Here is a 24,000-nt window from a genome sequence, read left to right as displayed (position 1 = left end):
ATCTACATTATCTAGCTACATTATATATCTACAGTATCTATCCCAAGTATCTATCTACATTATCTATCAACATTATATATTTACAGTATCTATCCCCAGTATCTATCTACATTATATATGTACAGTATCTATACCCAGTATCTCTCTACATTATCTAGCTACATTATATATCTACAGTATCTATCCCAAGTATCTATCTACATGATCTATCAACATTATATATTTACAGTATCTATCCCCAGTATCTATACCCAGTATCTATCTACATTATCTATCTACATTATCTATCTACATTATCTATACCCAGTATCTATCTACATTTCTACATTATATATCTACAGTATCTAACCCCAGTATCTATCTACATGATATATCTACCGTATCTATACCCAGTATCTATCTACATGATCTATCTACATGATATATCTACATTATCTATACCCAGTATCTATCTACATTTCTACATTATATATCTACAGTATCTATCCCCAGTATCTATCCCCAGTATCTATCTACATTATATATCTACAGTATCTATCCCCAGTATCTATCTACATTATCTATCAACATTATATATTTACAGTATCTATCCCCAGTATCTATCTACATTATATATCTACAGTATCTATACCCAGTATCTATCTACATTATCTATCTACATTATATATCTACATTATCTATCCCAAGTATATATGTACATTATCTATCAACATTATATATTTACAGTATCTATCCCCAGTATCTATCTACATTATATATATACAGTATCTATCCCCAGTATCTATCTACATTATCTAGCAACATTATATATCTACAGTATCTATCCCAAGTATCTATCTACATTATCTAGCTACATTATCTATCTACAGTATCTATACCCAGTATCTATCTACATTATCTAGCTACATTATATATCTACAGTATCTATCCCAAGTATCTATCTACATTATCTATCAACATTATATATTTACAGTATCTATCCCCAGTATCTATCTACATTATATATCTACAGTATCTATACCCAGTATCTCTCTACATTATCTAGCTACATTATATATCTACAGTATCTATCCCAAGTATCTATCTACATGATCTATCAACATTATATATTTACAGTATCTATCCCCAGTATCTATACCCAGTATCTATCTACATTATCTAGCTACATTATATATCTACAGTATCTATCCCAAGTATCTATCTACATTATCTATCAACATTATATATTTACAGTATCTATCCCCAGTATCTATCTACATTATATATCTACAGTATCTATCCCCAGTATCTATCTACATTATATATTTACAGTATCTATACCCAGTATCTATCTACATGATCTACCTACATGATCTATCTACATTATCTATCAACATTATAAATTTACAGTATCTATCCCCAGTATCTATCTACATTATCTATCAACATTATATATCTACAGTATCTATCTACATTATCTATCAACATTATATATCTACAGTATCTATCCCCAGTATCTATCTACATTATCTATCAACATTATATATCTACAGTATCTATCTACATTATCTATCAACATTATATATCTACAGTATCTATCCCCAGTATCTATCTACATTATATATCTACAGTATCTATCCCCAGTATCTATCTACATTATATATCTACAGTATCTATCCCCAGTATCTATCTACATTATATATCTACAGTATCTATCCCCAGTATCTATCTACATTATATATCTACAGTATCTATCCCCAGTATCTATCAACATGATATATTTACAGTATCTATCCCCAGTATATATCTACATTATATATCTACAGTATCTATCCCCAGTATCTATCTATCTGCACACATGATCTAATCTGAAAATTTTAATAAATGTAACTGGCATTTAATGCTTTAGCCACAATGCACAAGAACAGTAGCACACCCATCCCCCTCAAACCCCTCATCCTTCACCCATCCCCCTCAAACCCTCATCCTTCACCCACCCCCTCAAACCCCTCATCCTTCACCCATCCCCCTCAAACCCCTCGTCCTTCACCCATCCCCTCAAACCCCTCGTCCTTCACCCATCACCCTCAAACCCCTCATCCTTCACCCATCCCCTCAAACCCCTCATCCTTCACCCATCCCCCAAACCCCTCATCCTTCACCCATCCCCCTCAAACCCCTCATCCTTCACCCATCCCCCTCAAACCCTCGTTCTTCACCCATCACCCTCAAACCCCTCATCCTTCACCCATCCCCTCAAACCCTCATCCTTCACCCATCCCCCTCAAACCCCTCATCCTTCACCCATCCCCTCAAACCCCTCATCCTTCACCCATCCCCTCAAACCCCTCATCCTTCACCCATCCCCCTCAAACCCCTCATCCTTCACCCATCCCCCTCAAACCCCTCATCCTTCACCCATCCCCTCAAACCCCTCATCCTTCACCCATCCCCCTCAAACCCCTCATCATTCACCCATCCCCTCAAACCCCTCATCCTTCACCCATCCCCTCAAACCCTCATCCTTCACCCATCCCCTCAAACCCTCATCCTTCACCCATCCCCCTCAAACCCCTCATCCTTCACCCATCCCCCTCAAACCCCTCATCCTTCACCCATCCCCCTCAAACCCCTCATCCTTCACCCTTCACCCTCAAACCCTCATCCTTCACCCATCCCCTCAAACACCTCATCCTTCACCCATCCCCCTCAAACCCCTCATCCTTCACCCATCCCCCTCAAACCCCTCATCCTTCACCCATCCCCCTCAAACCCTCATCCTTCACCCACCCCTCAAACCCCTCATCCTTCACCCATCCCCCTCAAACCCCTCATCCTTCACCCTTCACCCTCAAACCCTCATCCTTCACCCATCCCCCTCAAACCCCTCATCCTTCACCCTTCACCCTCCACACCATTCACCCTTCTCACCCTTCAAACCTCCACACCCTTCACCCCCGACCCTTCACACCCTCCCACGCTTCACCCTTCTCCCCCTTCACACCTCCACACCCCTCACCCCTACCCTTCACACCCCTCACCATTCACCCTCAAACCCTTTCACCCTCCTCACCCTCCTCACCCTCCTCACCCCCCCACATCCCTCCTCCTCCACACCCCTCCTCACCCCTCCACATCCCTAACCCCTCACCCACCTCACTGGGCTACTGGCTCCTAAGAGAACAATAGCGATAAGAGACTGTCTTTAGGGGGTGGAATCCCCTGCCCGGTCCCTATCCCCCAAGCTCTGTTTCTAGCTTCAACACATTCCTACGGACCTGGGAAGACATCCGTTAGAGGCCACATAAACTATTGAAGAACATCGGTGTTCAAAGCAAAAAGGGGAATGGTTTGTTAAAGGAGAAGTAGTCTATGTGATCATGTTATATTATGGAAACAAATGCCAAACAAAAAATGGCAATAAAACAAAGTTACAATTATATTCCTCTAAATTGTATTTTTATTTTTTATCTAGACCTATGTGGAAATTCGACTTGTTTTGAACAAACCAAGTAGACCTAGGGCCATGCCATACTCCAGATTAAAAAAAGATAAACTTTTCAATCATGATGAGATATCAACCTTTCCCCGCACGGTGATTAAATCTAAACCAACACTTACTTGGCATAGTCGCGCTTGCAGTAAAGTTTCTGGTCCCGGAGAAAGCAAGTGTTCTTGAGCGGATCGCCACATGCCACGCACCGGACGCATTGCTCATGCCATAGGCCATCAATGACGCTAAGCAGGTACTTGTCATGGATGAGGCGGTGGCATCCCACACACACGGTCTGTGTCAAATCTACCCCAGAAAATAAGACAATAACGTTTGGATAATTAGTCCAACATAAAATCCTGATGTTTATTTATATCGAAATATGTGTAGTATTGAATCAGTAATTATTTAAAAAGCCTAAAACCTAAAAGATTATATATTTAATCAATTGCAATATAAATGTTGACCCCTCAATTTTCTAGGATAGAATACATATTAGGCTCAACAAATACGTAATTTAAACATTAAACATATAAATATTATCTACAGTGACCGGCTGTAAAAATATATATGCGTCACAACTTTGCTGCAAAAATATTTTATGGACGTGATAATTGCAGTCTATTTTAAACAAGTCGTTTTTTTTAATAAGTCGATTTTAACAAAAAAAAACGTATTTAAAAGTCATGCATGCAATGTTTTTAAAGTGATTTTTGTTATTGCTAGTTTTTTTGTTATTAAGCCTATTCAATTCCGTAGTTGCCTATACTCACCAAGTACAGATGCAGGATATCCTTCCCCCATAGTTTCATCCAACAAAGTTCTGCGAGGAGAAAATAATTGTCAGCCTTGTGGAATTATATATATATATATCCTTCTTGAGATGTCAATCAGTGATTGCGTTTTATTTAATAAAATAAAAAAATTGCTGTTGAGTTCATAGGTCGAACTCAAATCAAATCAACGTTTAGGCCTATTGGTCGTATACACAGTCTTGCAGATGTTATCTCAAGCGCTGTGAAATGGTTATATTTCCAGCTTCAACAATGCAGCAATATCTAGCAATATAATACACACATAATCCAAACGTTATGAACAAGAAATGAAGACCTATAAGAATGAGCCATGACAAAAACGAGCAAGTCAGTGTCCGAAATATAAATATATATGTAAACCAATGTGAACGGTGTGTATCGACTGTATATGAAAACTGGAATACACCCGGAAATAGAAATCAAATAGGTTAAATACAAAATAAAACGTTTTACATTACCAGGATGTTCTTCTGTTTATGTCGATATTTTAGAATCTATTTTCTGATATATTCCATTCTAATCTCTTCTGGATTGATGCCCTGGTCGAGTTGGATGAAGAAGACCGGAGAAAACTTTCCCAGCCGACTCGAGCGTTTCCAATTCCTCTTCTTAGTGCTGCTCCTCGTTATTGAGTATGTATCTATCAATTCATCTATTAGTCCGAGACAGAGAGACAGAAGGAGACAGAAAGACATACAGAGAGACAGAGAGAGAGAGAGAGAGAGGGACAGAGAGAGAGAGAGAGATGCGTTTAAGAAAGCACCTACACAGTGTTAGTGTTCGCTCTCTCTCCATCACTTTTCCTTCGAGCCCCATCTCCGTCTCTGACTCCATGCGCACCGTGGCAAGTTCCTCACAGCAGTATGTTATAGGAAGTTAATACCAGCACACCTCAAAAAGCTTAAAGACTATACATGACTTCCTTTCATTCAAAAATAAAACGCCTAATGCGTATGTGAAACTAAGAATAAAAGGATCATTTTACAAAACAGAATATAACATAAAAACGATTTACTTATAACATCACCCATGTATTATGCTTATTCAGGACATTTGATTCATTTACGGTGACACATTTGTCATCTAAATTTATATTTGATATTGAAGATTGAACCTATAAGCCTAAAGCTGTTCAATATTGTCCTTTCAGGTCTACTTTTCGATAGGAAAATATTTCTCAAAACATGGTGGCACGTATGTCTTGCAGTTCGCTTCTTGTTTTAAGGCTACTGAATCATTTAAATGTAGCCTAGGATAAAAACTTATCTTAATAAATTAGGATACAATTTGATTATCTTGATGCAGGCTTACAAACATTATTGATGGGCTAATTTACATTATTAGGCTTGTTCTTTTTTATTTTCATCCCATGTAATCGCTATTCTCGGGAAATGAAAACGAAACAATAATGGTTAAAAATAATAATAGCTACATTTGTTCCTTGGGCCAAAGGGGTCACATAGAAATGATCGCATATTTCCATTCTACTACAATGTGAGCATACAAAATTCAGTATCGACAATAAAAATCGTCCAAAAACGAAGCTGGAGAAATGTAGATAAACGCCTGAATTCGACAGGTAGCCTAGAGGCAACGCTCACCGGTGGCCCGGCCGGGTGTATCACCTCGCCTGCCAGCCATCCCGGAGTCCCACGGGTGGTGGTGAGACCAGGATCACGGAAGCTTTCCCAGTCACATCTCACCCACGTTCAACTTAATTCGGAGGATTCTGTTCTTTATACATTCCTCTGTTCTTTGCACTGGATATTAGTTTATATTGGACGCCTTCCTCTATCGTTTAAATACAACACACAGCACATTGTCAGCTTCTACAGATGCGAACACGCGTATGGCATTTAAGCCATAAACAGCGCCTGACAGGCAGCCTGTCTCCCAGGCATGCAGCCCCCCAAGACCAGTGCCAATCACATGCAATGAACAACGAGCCATAGAGCCACATTCAAACAAAGCCAGAAAGCTAAAGGGAAAAAAGGTCATATGGCTAGCATCTTTCACAATTAAGGAAACTTTATAATCATATATCACTGATATTATATCAGACTGATTTGTTGTAGATGAACAATAGTTAGCTAGGCAGTCTTGTTAGCTAGCTAGCTAGTTATCTCTGCTAGTTGTTATATTGCGTAACTGATATGCTTATAATTATAAGGGACACTTCATGTTTTGTGTATACTATTTACATTTACAGAGCTCCATTCCTGACAGGCTGATCAGATTAGCTTTAAGCCTCAGACCTTGATAAGATTCAATAGCAGCCTCAGAAGCGGATACATTTAGATGCTGCCTTGTAGGATGTTTCATGAGCAAATCTCCATGCAGGCATATTAACAGTCAAAGTGCCTTATAGGCTAATGCATATGGTTCCTTGTTGACTGAATGAACCCCTTCCCTCCTCTATGCCAGCTCCCTGTGCCGCTCCAGACTAGCTAGGTCTCTAGGCAGCATGACGGTAGTGGCCAGTGACAGACAGCCAGTGTGCTGTGAGCCCAGTGGCATCCACAGAGGCACAGCCAACAACACAGAGAACGCAGGCAACCCAGCCAGCACAGGCAACCTGCCCAACCTAAACATGCCGAAAGCCACTCAGAAGGAAAGCCCACCTATAGCCCCTCCTCAATCCCTTTCTCTGGGCTCAACCTCACTCTCTCCTACTCTGTGGGTCCCATTGTTCTACAAGGGTTTTCACATAACCCTTGTCTTTTTAATGTCTCTCCTAACAGACACACTGTGTCCAAAGGATGGAAACCTCTATGTTCTTTACAATCAGTTGACTTTATGAGACTATGGTATCTATTTCCCTTCTCTCTCTCTCTCTCTCTCTCTCTCTCTCTCTCTCTCTCTCTCTCCTTACATTGTATGTCTCACTGCTCTGTTCTACGCTGTTGTGTTTGTGTGCTAGAATAGTTTCCCACAAGTCCTTTATTCGAATTAGAATGGACAGACTGCATGCATATACAATAACTCTTGTATATTGTGTCATTCTTAATCCTTCTTCAGGGTCTTTAATGAAAATAAAATAACGTAGTACTATTGAGGCTTTTGCTGTGTTTGATCTGCATGTCCCATATCTCTCTCCCTGGGTGTAACTGTGTGCCTTTTGTCCCTTCGGGCACTCCATACCCAAAGCTAGAATTCCTCTACAGTGCTCAGGCTAAGGGGGGTTCAGCTTTCTTTCAGCTCCTGCAAATTGAGATTCTTGTCTTAATTTCTTAAGAGGGACTGGGTTTATTTGACTTGAATCAGTCCAGTCCAGTCTATTGTTAATTTAAGGGATGATGTTGATGAAGAAATCTGATTGTCTCTAATTGTGAATGGGAAGGACGAGTTATCGGTTCGTTTGGAATTAATATGCCACAAGTGTCACGTCCTGACCTTAGTTCCTTTTTTTATGTCTCTGTTTTAGGTTGGTCAGGGCGTGAGTTGGGGTGGGCATTCTATGTTATGTGTTCTATGTTTTCTATTTCTATGTGTTTGGCCTGGTATGGTTCCCAATCAGAGGCAGCTGGCAATCGTTGTCTCTGATTGAGAACCATACATAGGCAACCTGTTTTCCCACTATGATGATGGGTGGGTAGTTGTTTTCATTTATTTCTCTTGGGTTTTTGTATTCTGTGTTCAGTTTAATAAATACATTATGGACACTTACCACGCTGCGCATTGGTCCGATATTTCACACTCCTCGTCAGAGGAAGAAGATAATCGTTACAACAAGACACTTCTTGTTTATATTTCACTGTTTTTATCATGGAACAGAAGTTTAACATGAAGTGGGAGTGTCTTAAAATGGCCCTATTCCCTGTATAATACATTACTAGTCCTGACCAGAAGTAGTGGGAATAGAGGGTCATTTCAGGTGTACACTCTCATTACTTGATTGTTTACGTACTAGTAGAAGGATGCCAATGTAACAGTATAACTTTAGACCGTCCCCTCGCCCAAACCCGGGCGCGAACCAGGGACCCTCTGCACACATCAACAACAGTCATCCACGAAGCATCGTTACCCGTTGCTCCACAAAAGCCACAGCCCTTGCAGAGCAAGGGGAACTACTACTTCAAGGTCTCAGAGCAAGTGACGTCACCGATTGAAACGCTTTTTAGCGCGCACCACCGCTAACTAAGCTAGCTGTTTCACATCCGTTACACCAACCCATACTGATCTTGAACCGTAAGACTAAAATATAAATCTGATTGTTGATGGAGGTCCTTCTGAGCTAGGCAATTCTCAGATGTCTTAAGCTTTGTATGACATGGATCAGTTCATGGATCAGTTGTTTGGAAGTTGAGATGTTTTGTAGATTAAATCATTTGTGAAAAGCCAAGTTCAAGTCATCCCTCTAGAGAACAAGCACAATGTCTACTGTGGGAGGTATTCTCTTCTGGGCCGGCAGCCTCGAGAGGGTTAACACGTTTAAATGTCTACTGTAGGAGGTATTCTCTTCTGGGCCGGCAGCCTCGAGAGGGTTAACACGTTTAAATGTCTACTGTAGGAGGTATTCTCTTCTGGGCCGGCCGCCTCGAGAGGGTTAACACGTTTAAATGTCTACTGTAGGAGGTATGCTCTTCTGGGCCGGCAGCCTCGAGAGAGTTAACACGTTTAAATGTCTACTGTAGGAGGTATTCTCTTCTGGGCCTGCAGCCTCGAGAGGGTTAACACGTTTAAATGTCTACTGTAGGAGGTATTCTCTTCTGGGCCTGCAGCCTCGAGAGGGTTAACACGTTTAAATGTCTACTGTAGGAGGTATGCTCTTCTGGGCCGGCAGCCTCGAGAGGGTTAACACGTTTAAATGTCTACTGTAGGAGGTATTCTCTTCTGGGCCTGCAGCCTCGAGAGGGTTAACACGTTTAAATGTCTACTGTAGGAGGTATGCTCTTCTTCTGGGCCGTTTAAATGTCTACAGCCTCGGCAGAGAGTTAACACGTTTAAATGTCTACTGTAGGAGGTATTCTCTTCTGGGCCGGCAGCCTCGAGAGAGTTAACACGTTTAAATGTCTACTGTAGGAGGTATTCTCTTCTACGAGCATCTTTCAGAATGCTACAGATAGAAATGCAGTACATAGAATACATTCTACAATGCCACCCTATTGGATAATAGATGGTTTGTCCACATTGTACATTCTCATTTCATTCTGCATTCTGCATGCTGTGTTTCTCTTAACGTGCCCCTGGCTTTCTGTCTCCTGTGAAGCTTCTAGGGTGTCTTTTTTCGGGTGTCTTTTTTCGGGTGTCTTTTTTCGTTGTGCTGCTGTACTTAAGTCATTTGATAGACTGAAAACAATGAATTTGTACTTTGCAAATATTGTTGCACTTGTTTTGATGAACCATACAATCAGATAGTAATCAGCCTTACATACAAGACGGTCCTAAAGGGGCCGTCTAATCTCATTCATGATTATCACGCACTAAACATCTATTCAGAGCACATGGAATAAAGCAGCCTTTTAAAATAAAAATATCCCCACTTATACTCACCATTGTCTTCGACAGTTATTTACTTGGGACCAGATTCAGACATGTGTCATTTATAGAAGCGTGTCGATGTTCCATGCATGTGCTACACAAGAACCACCGGATTGTTCTGTTCTGTCCATTCACTACTCACCATCACACTTCATTGTACCAGATTAGAGCAACTGAGAACAGGAGCTGGATAGTGGTTGCTGATTGTGTACAATTTTCATGAACCAATTATTGGCAAAAGATCTGGTTGGTCAAAAGCCCCCCCCAAAAAAATGTGGGCAAAATATCAGAATTAGGGTGCCTGTCTAAAAATGCAGCCCCCCTAAATGTTCAGCCTGTGCTGTACATCTATGAAGTCATCACTGAGGGACATCATGTAAAACAGCCCTAACTGGGGACTATACATCTATGAAGTCATCACTGAGGGACATCATGTAAAAACAGCCCTAACTGGAACTGGTCAGACTATAAATGAAGTTCAGGGACATCATAAAACAGCCCTAACTGGAACTGGTCAGACTATACATCTATGAAGTCATCACTGAGGGACATCATGTAAAACAGCCCTAACTGGAACTGGTCAGACTATACAGCTATGAAGTCATCACTGAGGGACATCATGTAAAACAGCCCTAACTGGAACTGGTCAGACTATACATCTATGAAGTCATCAAATCAAATCAAATCAAATTTTATTTGTCACATACACATGGTTAGCAGATGTTAATGCGAGTGTAGCGAAATGCTTGTGCTTCTAGTTCCGACAATGCAGTAATAACCAACAAGTAATCTAACTAACAATTCCAAAACTACTGTCTTATACACAGTGTAAGGGGATAAAGAATATGTACATAAGGATATATGAATGAGTGATGGTACAGAGGAGCATAGGCAAGATACAGTAGATGGTATCGAGTACAGTATATACATATGAGATGAGTATGTAACAAAGTGGCATAGTTAAAGTGTCTAGTGATACATGTATTACATAAGGATGCAGTCGATGATATAGAGTACAGTATATACGTATGCATATGAGATGAATAATGTAGGGTAAGTAACATTATATAAGGTAGCATTGTTTAAAGTGGCTAGTGATATATTTACATCCTTTCCCATCAATTCCCATTATTAAAGTGGCTGGAGTTGAGTCAGTGTCAGTGTCAGTGTGTTGGCAGCAGCCACTCAATGTTAGTGGTGGCTGATTAACAGTCTGATGGCCTTGAGATAGAAGCTGTTTTTCAGTCTCTCGGTCCCAGCTTTGATGCACCTGTACTGACCTCACCTTCTGGATGATAGCGGGGTGAACAGGCAGTGGCTCGGGTGGTTGATGTCCTTGATGATCTTTATGGCCTTCCTGTAACATCGGGTGGTGTAGGTGTCCTGGAGGGCAGGTAGTTTGCCCCGGTGATGCGTTGTGCAGACCTCACTACCCTCTGGAGAGCCTTACGGTTGTGGGCGGAGCAGTTGCCGTACCAGGCGGTGATACAGCCCGCCAGGATGCTCTCGATTGTGCATCTGTAGAAGTTTGTGAGTGCTTTTGGTGACAAGCCAAATTTCTTCAGCCTCCTGAGGTTGAAGAGGCGCTGCTGCGCCTTCTTCACGATGCTGTCTGTGTGAGTGGACCAATTCAGTTTGTCTGTGATGTGTATGCCGAGGAACTTAAAACTTGCTACCCTCTCCACTACTGTTCCATCGATGTGGATAGGGGGGTGTTCCCTCTGCTGTTTACTGAAGTCCACAATCATCTCCTTAGTTTTGTTGACGTTGAGTGTGAGGTTATCACTGAGGGACATCATGTAAAACAGCCCTAACTGGAACTGGTCAGACTATACATCTATGAAGTCATCACTGAGGGACATCATGAGGGACATAAAACAGCCCTAACTGGAACTGGTCAGACTATACATCTATGAAGTCATCACTGAGGGACATCATGTAAAACAGCCCTAACTGGAACTGGTCAGACTATACATCTATGAAGTCATCACTGAGGGACATCATGTAAAACAGCCCTAACTGGAACTGGTCAGACTATACATCTATGAAGTCATCACTGAGGGACATCATGTAAAACAGCCCTAACTGGAACTGGTCAGACTATACATCTATGAAGTCATCACTGAGGGACATCATGTATAACAGGTCTGTGAGGCTGTGCCACTGCTGTTTCAATGGCCGACGTTAGTGTTGGTCTGTCGTGTCCTGAATAGGGAACAAAGTAAGACGAGACCGAGCCATCATCTTCAGTAATGCATCTATTGTCACAGGTCTAATTCAACGTTGCCTCCACAGTGTTCCTATCAGAACACACATGCGGGGAGGAGAAATATCACCAGCATGTACACAAGAACCAGTGTGTTGGAATAGCAACAACAACAACAAAACAACAACAGTGCTTAAATAATAATAATGAATAAAGTGCACTCCATTTCACCAGGAGACTAATGTTAACAGGGGGAATCCTTTGTAGTCTTGCTCAGAGAAGTGATCTCCCCACAGCTAAAGCAGAGAGTCCTCAGGGTGGTCTGGGTTTGTGGCGAGGACATAAACCCGAAGAGAAGCACGACAAGACATATGACCATAAGGCGTGTTTGCGGAATAAGATAGGATTCTAATAGATTGTTTTCATTGCTTCTAGACATTGGCAGACTGGAGAAGCGGCTGTCCTCTTCCTCTTCCTCCACAGACGCCGCCTTCACATTCTAGTGGATGAAATGTCAAATATGAACAAGAATGCAAACATCAACTTTAACACAAATAAAATGCCAAATTGTTTATCCATTTATGGGTCCTGCCAAAGGTCAAGTTCCACAGTTTAGCCTACCAAGTGGCGCAGTGGTCTAAGGCACTGCATTGCAATGTGCCACTAGAGATCCTGGTTCGAGTCCAGGCTGTGTCGCAGCCGGCCGTGACCGGGAGACCCATGGGGCGGTGCACAATTGGCCCAGCGTCGTCCGGGTTATGGGGAGGGTTTGGCCCAGCGTTGTCCGGGTTAGGGTAGGGTTTGGCCGGCAGAGATGCCCTTGACCCATCGCGCACTAGCAACTCCTGTGGCGGGCCGGGCGCAACGCACGCAGACATGGTCACCAGGTGTTTCCTCTGACACATTGGTGCTTCTGGGTTAAGCAGGCGTTGTGTCAAGAAGCAGTGCGGCTTGGCTGGGTTGTGTTCCGTAGGACACACAACCTTTGCCTCTAACAAGACCCCCCCCTCGGGCAGAACGTTTACCTTTCAGGCCCCTCCCCCTCGGGCAGAGCATTTACCTCTCACCCCTCTGCTCCACCTCAGGCCCCTCCCGCTCAGGCAGAACGTTTACTTCACCCCTCTGCTCCACCTCAGGCCCCTCCCCTCGGGCAGAAAGTTTACCTCACCCCTCTGCTCCACCTCAGGCCCCTCCCCTCGGGCAGAACGTTTACCTCACCCCTCTGCTCCACCTCAGGCAGAACGTTTACCTCACCCCTCTGCTCCACCTCAAGCCCCTCCCCTCGGGCAGAACATTTACCTCACCCCTCTGCTCCACCTCAGGCCCCTCCCCTCGGGCAGAAAGTTTACCTCTCACCCCTCCGCTCCACCTCAGGCCCCTCCCCTCAGGCAGAATGTTTACCTCAACCCTCTGCTCCACCTTAGGCCCCTCCCCCTCAGGCAGAACGTTTACCTCGACCCTCTGCTCCACCTCAGGCCCCTCCCCCTCGGGCAGAAAGTTTACCACCTAGAAAACATTTATAGGTCAACATTTCTCCAACTTCATTCCTCAGCATCATGTGGCAGGGCTACCGTTATGTTTACATTAGGACTAAGAGATATACCGTTAAATTGAAACAAAATTATGTTAGACAACATCAGATGCGTAGCTTAATGTACTGTTATGCTTCAGAGACATCATTCCTCTTAACACAGCGTTCCCTGCTGATGGATACCTAAGCCTGACCCTGTCTTGTCTTATTAAAGCCAACGGTGTACAGCCTTTGAGTGAAAATGACATTTCAGTTAGGATTTTATACCCTTCTTAGCAGAGGAGACTGCTGAGGGGAGGACGGGTCATAACGATGTCTGGAATGGTATCAAACACATATGGTGTTCATGTGTTTGATACCAATCACTTCACTCCATTCCAGCCATTACACTCCATTCCAGTCATTACACACTCCATTCCAGTCATTACAACTCCATTCCAGTCATTACACACTCCATTCCAGTCATTACACAGTCCATTCCAGTCATTACACACTCCATTCCAGTCATTACAACTCCATTCCAGTCATTACAACTCCATTCCAGTCATTACACACTCCATTCCAGTCATTACACACTCCATTCCAGTCATTACACACTCCATTCCAGTCATTACACACTCCATTCCAGCCATTACACACTCCATTCCAGCTATTACACACTCCATTCCAGTCATTACACACTCCATTCCAGTCATTACACACTCCATTCCAGTCATTACACACTCCATTCCAGTCATTACACACTCCATTCCAGTCATTACACACTCCATTCCAGCCATTATACTCCATTCCAGTAATTACACACTCCATTCCAGTCATTACACACTCCATTCCAGCCATTATACTCCATTCCAGCTATTACACTCCATTCCAGTCACACTCCATTCCAGTCATTACACACTCCATTCCAGTCATTACACACTCCATTCCAGTCATTACACACTCCATTCCAGTCATTACACACTCCATTCCAGCCATTATACTCCATTCCAGTAATTACACACTCCATTCCAGTCATTACACACTCCATTCCAGCCATTATACTCCATTCCAGTAATTACACACTCCATTCCAGTCATTACACACTCCATTCCAGTCATTACACACTCCATTCCAGCCATTATACTCCATTCCAGTCATTACACACTCCATTCCAGTCATTACACACTCCATTCCAGTCATTACGAACTCCATTCCAGTCATTACACACTCCATTCCAGTCATTACACACTCCATTCCAGTCATTCCAGTCATTACAACTCCATTCCAGTCATTACACACTCCATTCCAGTCATTACACACTCCATTCCAGTCATTACACACTCCATTCCAGTCATTACACACTCCATTCCAGTCATTACACACTCCATTCCAGTCATTACACACTCCATTCCAGTCATTACACACTCCATTACAGTCATTACAACTCCATTCCAGTCATTACAACTCCATTCCAGTCATTACACACTCCATTCCAGCTATTACACACTCCATTCCAGTCATTACACACTCCATTCCAGTCATTACACACTCCATTCCAGTCATTACACACTCCATTCCAGTCATTACACACTCCATTCCAGTCATTACACACTCCATTCCAGCCATTATACTCCATTCCAGTAATTACACACTCCATTCCAGTCATTACACACTCCATTCCAGCCATTATACTCCATTCCAGTAATTACACACTCCATTCCAGTCATTACACACTCCATTCCAGCCATTATACTCCATTCCAGTCATTACACACTCCATTCCAGTCATTACACACTCCATTCCAGTCATTACGAACTCCATTCCAGTCATTACACACTCCATTCCAGTCATTGCACACTCCATTCCAGCCATTACACTCCATTCCAGTCATTACACACTCCATTCCAGCCATTATACTCCATTCCAGTCATTACACACTCCATTCCAGTCATTGCACACTCCATTCCAGCCATTACACTCCATTCCAGTCATTACACACTCCATTCCAGTCATTACACACTCCATTCCAGCCATTATACTCCATTCCAGTCATTACACACTCCATTCCAGTCATTACACACTCCATTCCAGTCAGTACATACTCCATTCCAGTCATTACACACTCCATTCCAGTCATTACAACTCCATTCCAGTCATTACACACTCCATTCCAGCCATTACACTCCATTCCAGTCATTACACACTCCATTCCAGCCATTACACACTCCATTCCAGCTATTACACACTCCATTCCAGTCATTACACACTCCATTCCAGTCATTACACACTCCATTCCAGTCATTACACACTCCATTCCAGTCATTACACACTCCATTCCAGTCATTACACACTCCATTCCAGCCATTACACTCCATTCCAGTCATTACACACTCCATTCCAGCCATTATACTCCATTCCAGTCATTACACACTCCATTCCAGTCATTACACACTCCATTCCAGTCATTACACACTCCATTCCAGCCATTATACTCCATTCCAGTTATTACACTCCATTCCAGTCAGTACATACTCCATTCCAGTCATTACAACTCCCTTCCAGTCATTACACACTCTATTCCAGTCATTACACACTCCATTCCAGTCATTACTCCACAGCCATTACACACTCCATTCCAGTCATTACACACGCCATTCCAGTCATTACACACTCCATTCCAGTCATTACGAACTCCATTCCAGTCATTACTCCATTCCAGCCATTACACTCCATTCCAGTCATTACACACTCCATTTATACTCCATTCCAGTCATTACACACTCCATTCCAGTCATTACACACTCCATTCCAGTCATTACACACTCCATTCCAGTCATTACACACTCCATTCCAGCCATTATACTCCATTCCAGCCATTACACACTCCATTCCAGTCATTACACATTCCAGTCATTACACACTCCATTCCAGCCATTATCATGAGCCGTCATTCCCTCAGCAACCTTCTTGTTATGTCTACTTTTTGGCCGGGAGTAAACAACTTTTTCAATTGTGACCACTGTAGTCTTATGTAAACCAGTTAGCACCATTGTAGTGTTATGTAAACCAGTTAGCACCACTGTAGTGTTATGTAAACCAGTTAGCCTAGAAATTAGCCTGGCAAGCATGTTCATATGTAAATATTTTAACTAATCATTGTGACGCTGAATTTTGAAAGGAGGCTGTTAGCTTCATAATACCTACTTGTAATAGGCTTCATGGAACCAGCAAAGCAACACTGCAGACTGTGGGAAGACTGATTCGATTGCCTTCTTTTCTTTAATGTCACAGTCAACCATCACACAGTTATATGATAAAGACAGAAACATCAGTGAAACAAAGTAATTACATCCAATCATTGATTGAAGAATGACTACAATTAAGGTCAGGTATCTGTCTTGGCCCCATTCATATAGATGGACAAAACATGCTCTCATTAAAACAGCCAACAAGGCAGCATGCTGACTTATCAGCTTCTGAGGCTGCTATTGAATCTGATCAGCCTTGCGGGAATAGATCCCACTGGATCATATGCATTAGCCTATAAGACACTTTGACTGTTAATATGCCTGCAAGGAGCTTTTCTCATGAAACAGCCTACTGTACAAGGCAGCATCTTGACTTATCAGCCTCTGAGGCTGCTATTGTATCTGATCAAGCTCTGAGGCTGAAAGCTAATCTGATCCGCATGTCAGGAATGGAGCTCTGTAAATGTAAATATTATCCACAAAACATGAAGTGTCCCCTATAATTATAAGCATATCAGTTTTGCAAGATAACAACTAGCATAGATAACTAGCTAGCTACAGTAGCTAACTAGCTAGGTAGCTCACAAGACTAGCTTGCCAAGTGAGCTTGTTTGCAGCCCTGCCAGCAAGCTAGCTAACGAACACAAAATATTGCTAATCTACAACAAATCAGTCTTAGTATCATTATAAAGTTGCCTTAATTTTGAAAGAGGCTAGCCATATTACCTTTTCCCCTCAAGGCTTAAGCTTTCTGTCTGAATGTGTTTGAATGTGACTCGACAGCTTGTCGTTCCTTGCATGAGATTGGCTCTGGTCTTTGGGGCTGAATGCATCCTGGAAGACAGGGCTGCCTGTCAGGCGCTGTTCGGGGCTTAAATGCCCCACTAGCGATGAGAACTACCGGTAGGGCTACATACAGTAGATCTACTCACGACCTGTAGTGGCTCATTGAAGGAAACAAGACATTCAGACGCAGTAGTGTACTACAGATGGCCGTACCTGGGTAAACCTACATTGATTGATGTAAAACCACAAAGTCAGTTCCAAAATAATTTGTACCCTTGATAAAGATGAGCAAAAAAAATACAGAATAAAATAAATACTAAGCTATATTATTATATGCTAAATATATATATACTTTTACACGAATAGAATTGCTCAGAGAAAGAGATTTTGTTAAATAAATCTCTCAAAGAGATTTAAATATTCCAGCATCCTCCCCTTGCAAAGAGATTTAAATATTCCAGCATCCTCCCCTTGCAAAGAGATTTAAATATTCCAGCATCCTCCCCTTGCAAAGAGATTTAAATATTCCAGCATCCTCCCCTTGCAAAGAGATTTAAATATTCCAGCATCCTCCCCTTGCAAAGAGATTTAAATATTCCAGCATCCTCCCCTTGCAAAGAGATTTAAATATTCCAGCATCCTCCCCTTGCGAGGATAACGACACTAAGCCTTTTTATGAACTGTTTATGTTTAATGAGATGAGAGAACACATTGGGATCTTAGACCAGATTTCCTCCATACAGATTCTTTCCATATCCTTCGGTCTGTCCTCATGAGCTGCCCTCTTCAATTCAAACCACAGGTTTTCAATGGGGTTCAAGTCCGGAGTCTGAGATGTTGATTTGTGTGGTCAATGAACTATAATCTTTGTTGATCATCTGACCATAGTACCATTCCAATCCAAGTGCCTGTGCCATTTAGACAATACAGTGCCACTGACACGGCCTGCAACGAAAACAACGTAAACGTGTTAACCCTCGCAAGGCTGCAGGCCCAGACGGCATCCCCAGCCGCGCCCTCAGAGCATGCGCAGACCAGCTGGCCGGTGTGTTTACGGACATATTCAATCAATCCCTATACCAGTCTGCTGTTCCCACATGCTTCAAGAGGGCCACCATTGTTCCTGTTCCCAAGAAAGCTAAGGTAACTGAGCTAAACGACTACCGCCCGTAGCACTCACATCCGTCATCATGAAGTGCTTTGAGAGACTAGTCAAGGACCATATCACCTCCACCCTACCTGACACCCTAGACCCACTCCAATTTGCTTACCGCCCAAATAGGTCCACAGACGATGCAATCTCAACCACACTGCACACTACCCTAACCCATCTGGACAAGAGGAATACCTATGTGAGAATGCTGTTCATCGACTACAGCTCGGCATTCAACACCATAGTACCCTCCAAGCTCGTCATCAAGCTCGAGACCCTGGGTCTCGACCCCGCCCTGTGCAACTGGGTACTGGACTTCCTGACGGGCCGCCCCCAGGTGGTGAGGGTAGGCAACAACATCTCCACCCCGCTGATCCTCAACACTGGGGCCCCACAAGGGTGCGTTCTGAGCCCTCTCCTGTACTCCCTGTTCACCCACGACTGCGTGGCCACGCACGCCTCCAACTCAATCATCAAGTTTGCGGACGACACAACAGTGGTAGGCTTGATTACCAACAACGACGAGACGGCCTACAGGGAGGAGGTGAGGGCCCTCGGAGTGTGGTGTCAGGAAAATAACCTCACACTCAACGTCAACAAAACTAAGGAGATGATTGTGGACTTCAGGAAACAGCAGAGGGAACAGCCCCCTATCCACATCGATGGAACAGTAGTGGAGAGGGTAGCAAGTTTTAAGTTCCTTGGCATACACATCACAGACAAACTGAATTGGTCCACTCACACAGACAGCATCGTGAAGAAGGCGCAGCAGCGCCTCTTCAACCTCAGAAGGCTGAAGAAATTCGGCTTGTCACCAAAAGCACTCACAAACTTCTACAGATGCACAATCGAGAGCATCCTGGCGGGCTGTATCACCGCCTGGTACGGCAACTGCTCCGCCCACAACCGTAAGGCTCTCCAGAGGGTAGTGAGGTCTGCACAACGCATCACCGGGGGCAAACTACCTGCCCTCCAGGACACCTACACCACCCGATGTTACAGTAAGGCCATAAAGATCATCAAGGACATCAACCACCCGAGCCACTGCCTGTTCACCCCGCTATCATCCAGAAGGCGAGGTCAGTACAGGTGCATCAAAGCTGGGACCGAGAGACTGAAAAACAGCTTCTATCTCAAGGCCATCAGACTGTTAAACAGCCACCACTAACATTGAGTGGCTGCTGCCAACACACTGACACTGACACTGACTCAACTCCAGCCACTTTAATAATGGGAATTGATGGGAAATGATGTAAATATATCACTAGCCACTTTAAACAATGCTACCTTATATAATGTTACTTACCCTACATTATTCATCTCATATGCATACGTATATACTGTACTCTATATCATCGACTGCATCCTTATGTAATACATGTATCACTAGCCACTTTAACTATGCCACTTTGTTTACATACTCATCTCAGATGTATATACTGTACTCGATACCATCTACTGTATCTTGCCTATGCTGCTCTGTACCATCACTCATTCATATATCCTTATGTACATATTCTTTATCCCCTTACACTGTGTATAAGACAGTAGTTTTGGAATTGTTAGTTAGATTACTTGTTGGTTATTACTGCATTGTCGGAACTAGAAGCACAAGCATTTCGCTACACTCGCATTAACATCTGCTAACCATGTGTATGTGACAAATAAAATTTGATTTGATTTGATTTGAACTTCAGGCGCTGCTATGATCAGATGACTTGAAAATAGAGCTATTTGGCCACGCCCACCAGGGGTGCTATGGTCAGATGACTTGAAAATAGAGCTATTTGGCCACGCCCACCAGCGATGGTGCTTGGTGTCAAAAACGGGAGGCATGGGGCCTTCCAGGTGGTGCAGTGGACTAGGGCACTGTGGACTAGGGCACTGTGGACTAGGGCACTGTGGACTAGGGCACTGTGGACTAGGACACTGTGGACTAGGGCACTGCATCGCAGCCCTAGCTGTGCCACCAGAGACCCTGGGTTCGCGCCCAGGCTCCGTCACAGCCGGCTGAAACCGGGAGGTCTGTGGGGCGATGCACAATTGGCCTAGTATCGTCCGGGTTAGGGAGGATAGGTAGGGATATCCTTGTCTCATTGCGCACTAGCGACTCCTGTGGCGGGCCGGGCGCAGTGCACGCTAACCAGGTTGCCAGGTGCACAGTGTTTCCTCTGACACATTGGTGCGGCTGGCTTCCGGGTTGGATGCGCGCTGTGTTAAAGAAGCAGTGCAGCTTGGTTGGGTTGTGTATCGGAGGATGCATGACTCTCAACCTTCGTCTCTCCCGAGCCCGTACAGGAGTTGTAGCGATGAGACAAGATAGTAGCTACGAACAATTGGACACCACGAAAAGGGGGTAAAATGAATAACCTACTGTAAAATATGGTGGTGGAGCTTTGATGTTATGAGGCTATTTTGCTTCCACTGGTCCTCGGGCCCTTGTTAAGGAACAATAACATCATGAACCATTTTAGCCAAAAACCTGGTTCCTCTGCCAGGAGGCTGAAACTTGGCCAAGAGTGTATCTTCCAGCAAGACAATAACACATAAAGATCCAGAAAGAAATGGTTCATTGACCCCAAAATCAACATTTTGCAATGGCCATCTCAATCTCCGGACTTGAACCCCATTGAAAACCTGTGGTTTGAATTGAAGAGGGCAGTTCATGAGGACAGAAGGATATCAAGAATCTAGAAAGATACTGTATGGAGGAAATCTGGTCTAAGATCCCAATGTGTTCTCCAATCGCATAAAACATTTTAGAAAAAAGCTCAGTGTCATTATCCTCGTAAGGGGTGCCAATGATTTTGACCAGTCTTTTAGAGAACTTTTTTGTGTTACTTGTTAAACGAAATCTATTTAGCTGAGGAATGTATTAGTATAAATTATATAATTGTTATATATTTTTTGCTACATACAATATAGCTCAGTATTTATCAAGGGTGCCAATAATTTTGGACCGGACTCTATATGAATGTGTGATATATGGTACCACCTAGTCTGTTTAATCATTGTGAAAAGGCATGAGAAACATCACAAACAAAACTATTCCGAAAAATCCAAATTGTATATTATTTTATTCTGGAAGAATTCTAAAAATTGTTTTTTTTTAGAAACTTAGGGACGGTTTTCAGTGTTATACAATTCATCTTTTAATAAAATATTATTTTCAATATTGCTTTGGGTTGCTTTTAAAATGGATACCTGAAATTATCTATTTACAAAATTTGATTAGAATTGTGTTTTAACAGAGTATTTTTTTTTACACCCCATTCCACTCTCTTAAACAGGACGTTCCTCGTACCCCCCAAAAAACACACATTGTTGACATTAATAATCATTTGTTCTTTGTACAAAATACATCTGTTTTACAACTCGAATCAAGTTTCATCTTCGTAGCAATTACATTGTGGGAGTATATACAGAGGGAAGTGGGACTCGTGTCATGTGATTTGGTGTGGCGCTTCGAGCATCTCCATGAGAAAGGTGTCTATGGGCGTGTCTCCTATCAGCTTGAAGAAAAACAGGTGCTCCAAACACTTGAGGCCTATGGAGCGCAGGGCGGGGAGACGCAGCAACAGTTTAGCAAACCTAGAAGGAGGGAGAGTCACAAGAAATAAAGATTAAACCTGGCTATGACCATGTCGTAATATTATCATTATTATGTCATAGTATCATTATTATGTCATAATATTATCATTATTATGTCATAGTATCATTATTATGTCACAATATTCTTTCTTTGCTCATTGTTCTTTTTTCAAGGAATGGCTCACTTTCCTGTACCTTTTTCCTCATGACCACAGATAAGTGAGAGTGCCCGATAGGTGGCCACAATATTAAAAGGAAAACAATTTCTTTAAAATAAGTGGTCAATTCCAATGAGACAAGGGCAGTGATCAGATTGTATTGGGATGTGTTCGGTCTGTAGCAAGGTTGGGGTCAATTACAATCAGATTGTATTGGGATGTGTTCGGTCTGTAGCAAGGTTGGGGTCAATTACAATCAGATTGTATTGAGATGTGTTCGGTCTGTAGCAAGGTTGGGGTCAATTACAATCAGATTGTATTGGGATGTGTCCGTCTGTAGCAAGGTTGGGGTCAATTACAATCAGATTGTATTGGGATGTGTCCCGTCTGTAGCAAGGTTGGGGTCAATTACAATCAGATTGTATTGGGATGTGTTCGGTCTGTAGCTGTATTACAATCAGATTGTATTGGGATGTGGTCTTAGCAAGGGGGTCAATTACAATCAGATTGTATTGGGATGTGTTCGGTCTGTAGCAAGGTTGGGGTCAATTACAATCAGATTGTATTGGGAAGGTCTGTAGCAAGGGGTCAATTACAATCAGATTGTATTGGGATGTGTTCGGTCTGTAGCAAGGTTGGGGTCAATTACAATCAGATTGTATTGGGATGTGTTCGGTCTGTAGCAAGGTTGGGGTCAATTACAATCAGATTGTATTGGGATGTGTCCCGTCTGTAGTCAATTACAATCATTGGGAGGGTGGGTGGGGTCAATTACCGGTCTGTAGCAAGGTTGGGGTCAATTACAATCAGATTGTATTGGGATGTGTCCGTCTGTAGCAAGGGTGGGGTCAATTACAATCAGATTGTATTGGGATGTGTTCGGTCTGTAGCAAGGTTGGGGTCAATTACAATCAGATTGTATTGGGATGTGTTCGGTCTGTAGCAAGGTTGGGGTCAATTACAATCAGATTATATTGGGATGTGTTCGGTCTGTAGCAAGGTTGGGGTCAATTACAATCAGATTGTATTGGGATGTGTTCGGTCTGTAGCAAGGTTGGGGTCAATTACAATCAGATTGTATTGGGATGTGTTCGGTCTGTAGCAAGGTTGGGGTCAATTACAATCAGATTGTATTGGGATGTGTTCGGTCTGTAGCAAGGTTGGGGTCAATTACAATCAGATTGTATTGGGATGTGTCCCGTCTGTAGCAAGGGTGGGGTCAATTACAATCAGATTGTATTGAGATGTGTTCGGTCTGTAGCAAGGTTGGGGTTAATTACAATCAGATTGTATTGGGATGTGTCCGGTCTGTAGCAAGGGTTGGGGTCAATTACAATCAGATTGTATTGAGATGTGTTCGGTCTGTAGCAAGGTTGGGGTCAATTACAATCAGATTGTATTGGGATGTGTCCCGTCTGTAGCAAGGGTGGGGTCAATTACAATCAGATTGTATTGAGATGTGTTCGGTCTGTAGCAAGGTTGGGGTTAATTACAATCAGATTGTATTGGGATGTGTCCGTCTGTAGCAAGGGTGGGGTCAATTACAATCAGATTGTATTGGGATGTGTTCGGTCTGT

At 42.9% G+C, this 24,000-nt stretch overlaps 2 protein-coding genes across 6 annotated transcripts in view; both read right to left on the bottom strand.

Annotated features, from left to right (window-relative positions):
• lmx1a (LIM homeobox transcription factor 1, alpha) overlaps window positions 1–5,022 on the bottom strand; it is a 29,770-nt gene extending 24,748 nt beyond the window's left edge. Inside the window, exons 1-3 of the mRNA XM_042322730.1 lie at window positions 4,746–5,022; window positions 4,246–4,295; window positions 3,601–3,778 (exon numbers count right to left, since the gene is read on the bottom strand). Coding sequence (XP_042178664.1) covers window positions 3,601–3,778; window positions 4,246–4,276 — 209 coding nt within the window. The 5' untranslated portion in view covers window positions 4,277–4,295; window positions 4,746–5,022. The remainder of the gene's footprint in view (window positions 1–3,600; window positions 3,779–4,245; window positions 4,296–4,745) is intronic.
• Window positions 5,023–21,732: 16,710 nt separating this feature from the next.
• Window positions 21,733–24,000, bottom strand: part of rxrgb (retinoid X receptor, gamma b) — an 81,949-nt gene continuing 79,681 nt past the window's right edge. For all 5 annotated transcript variants that reach the window (XM_042322563.1, XM_042322561.1, XM_042322562.1 and 2 more), the window contains exon 9: window positions 21,733–22,265. In XM_042322563.1, coding sequence (XP_042178497.1) covers window positions 22,118–22,265 — 148 coding nt within the window. In that variant the 3' untranslated portion in view covers window positions 21,733–22,117. The remainder of the gene's footprint in view (window positions 22,266–24,000) is intronic.

The sequence above is a fragment of the Oncorhynchus tshawytscha genome, linkage group LG05, assembly GCF_018296145.1.
Source record: "Oncorhynchus tshawytscha isolate Ot180627B linkage group LG05, Otsh_v2.0, whole genome shotgun sequence".
NCBI lineage: Eukaryota > Metazoa > Chordata > Actinopteri > Salmoniformes > Salmonidae > Oncorhynchus > Oncorhynchus tshawytscha.
Note: the sequence above shows the minus strand (reverse complement) of the source record. Positions and strands in the feature narration are given on the sequence as shown.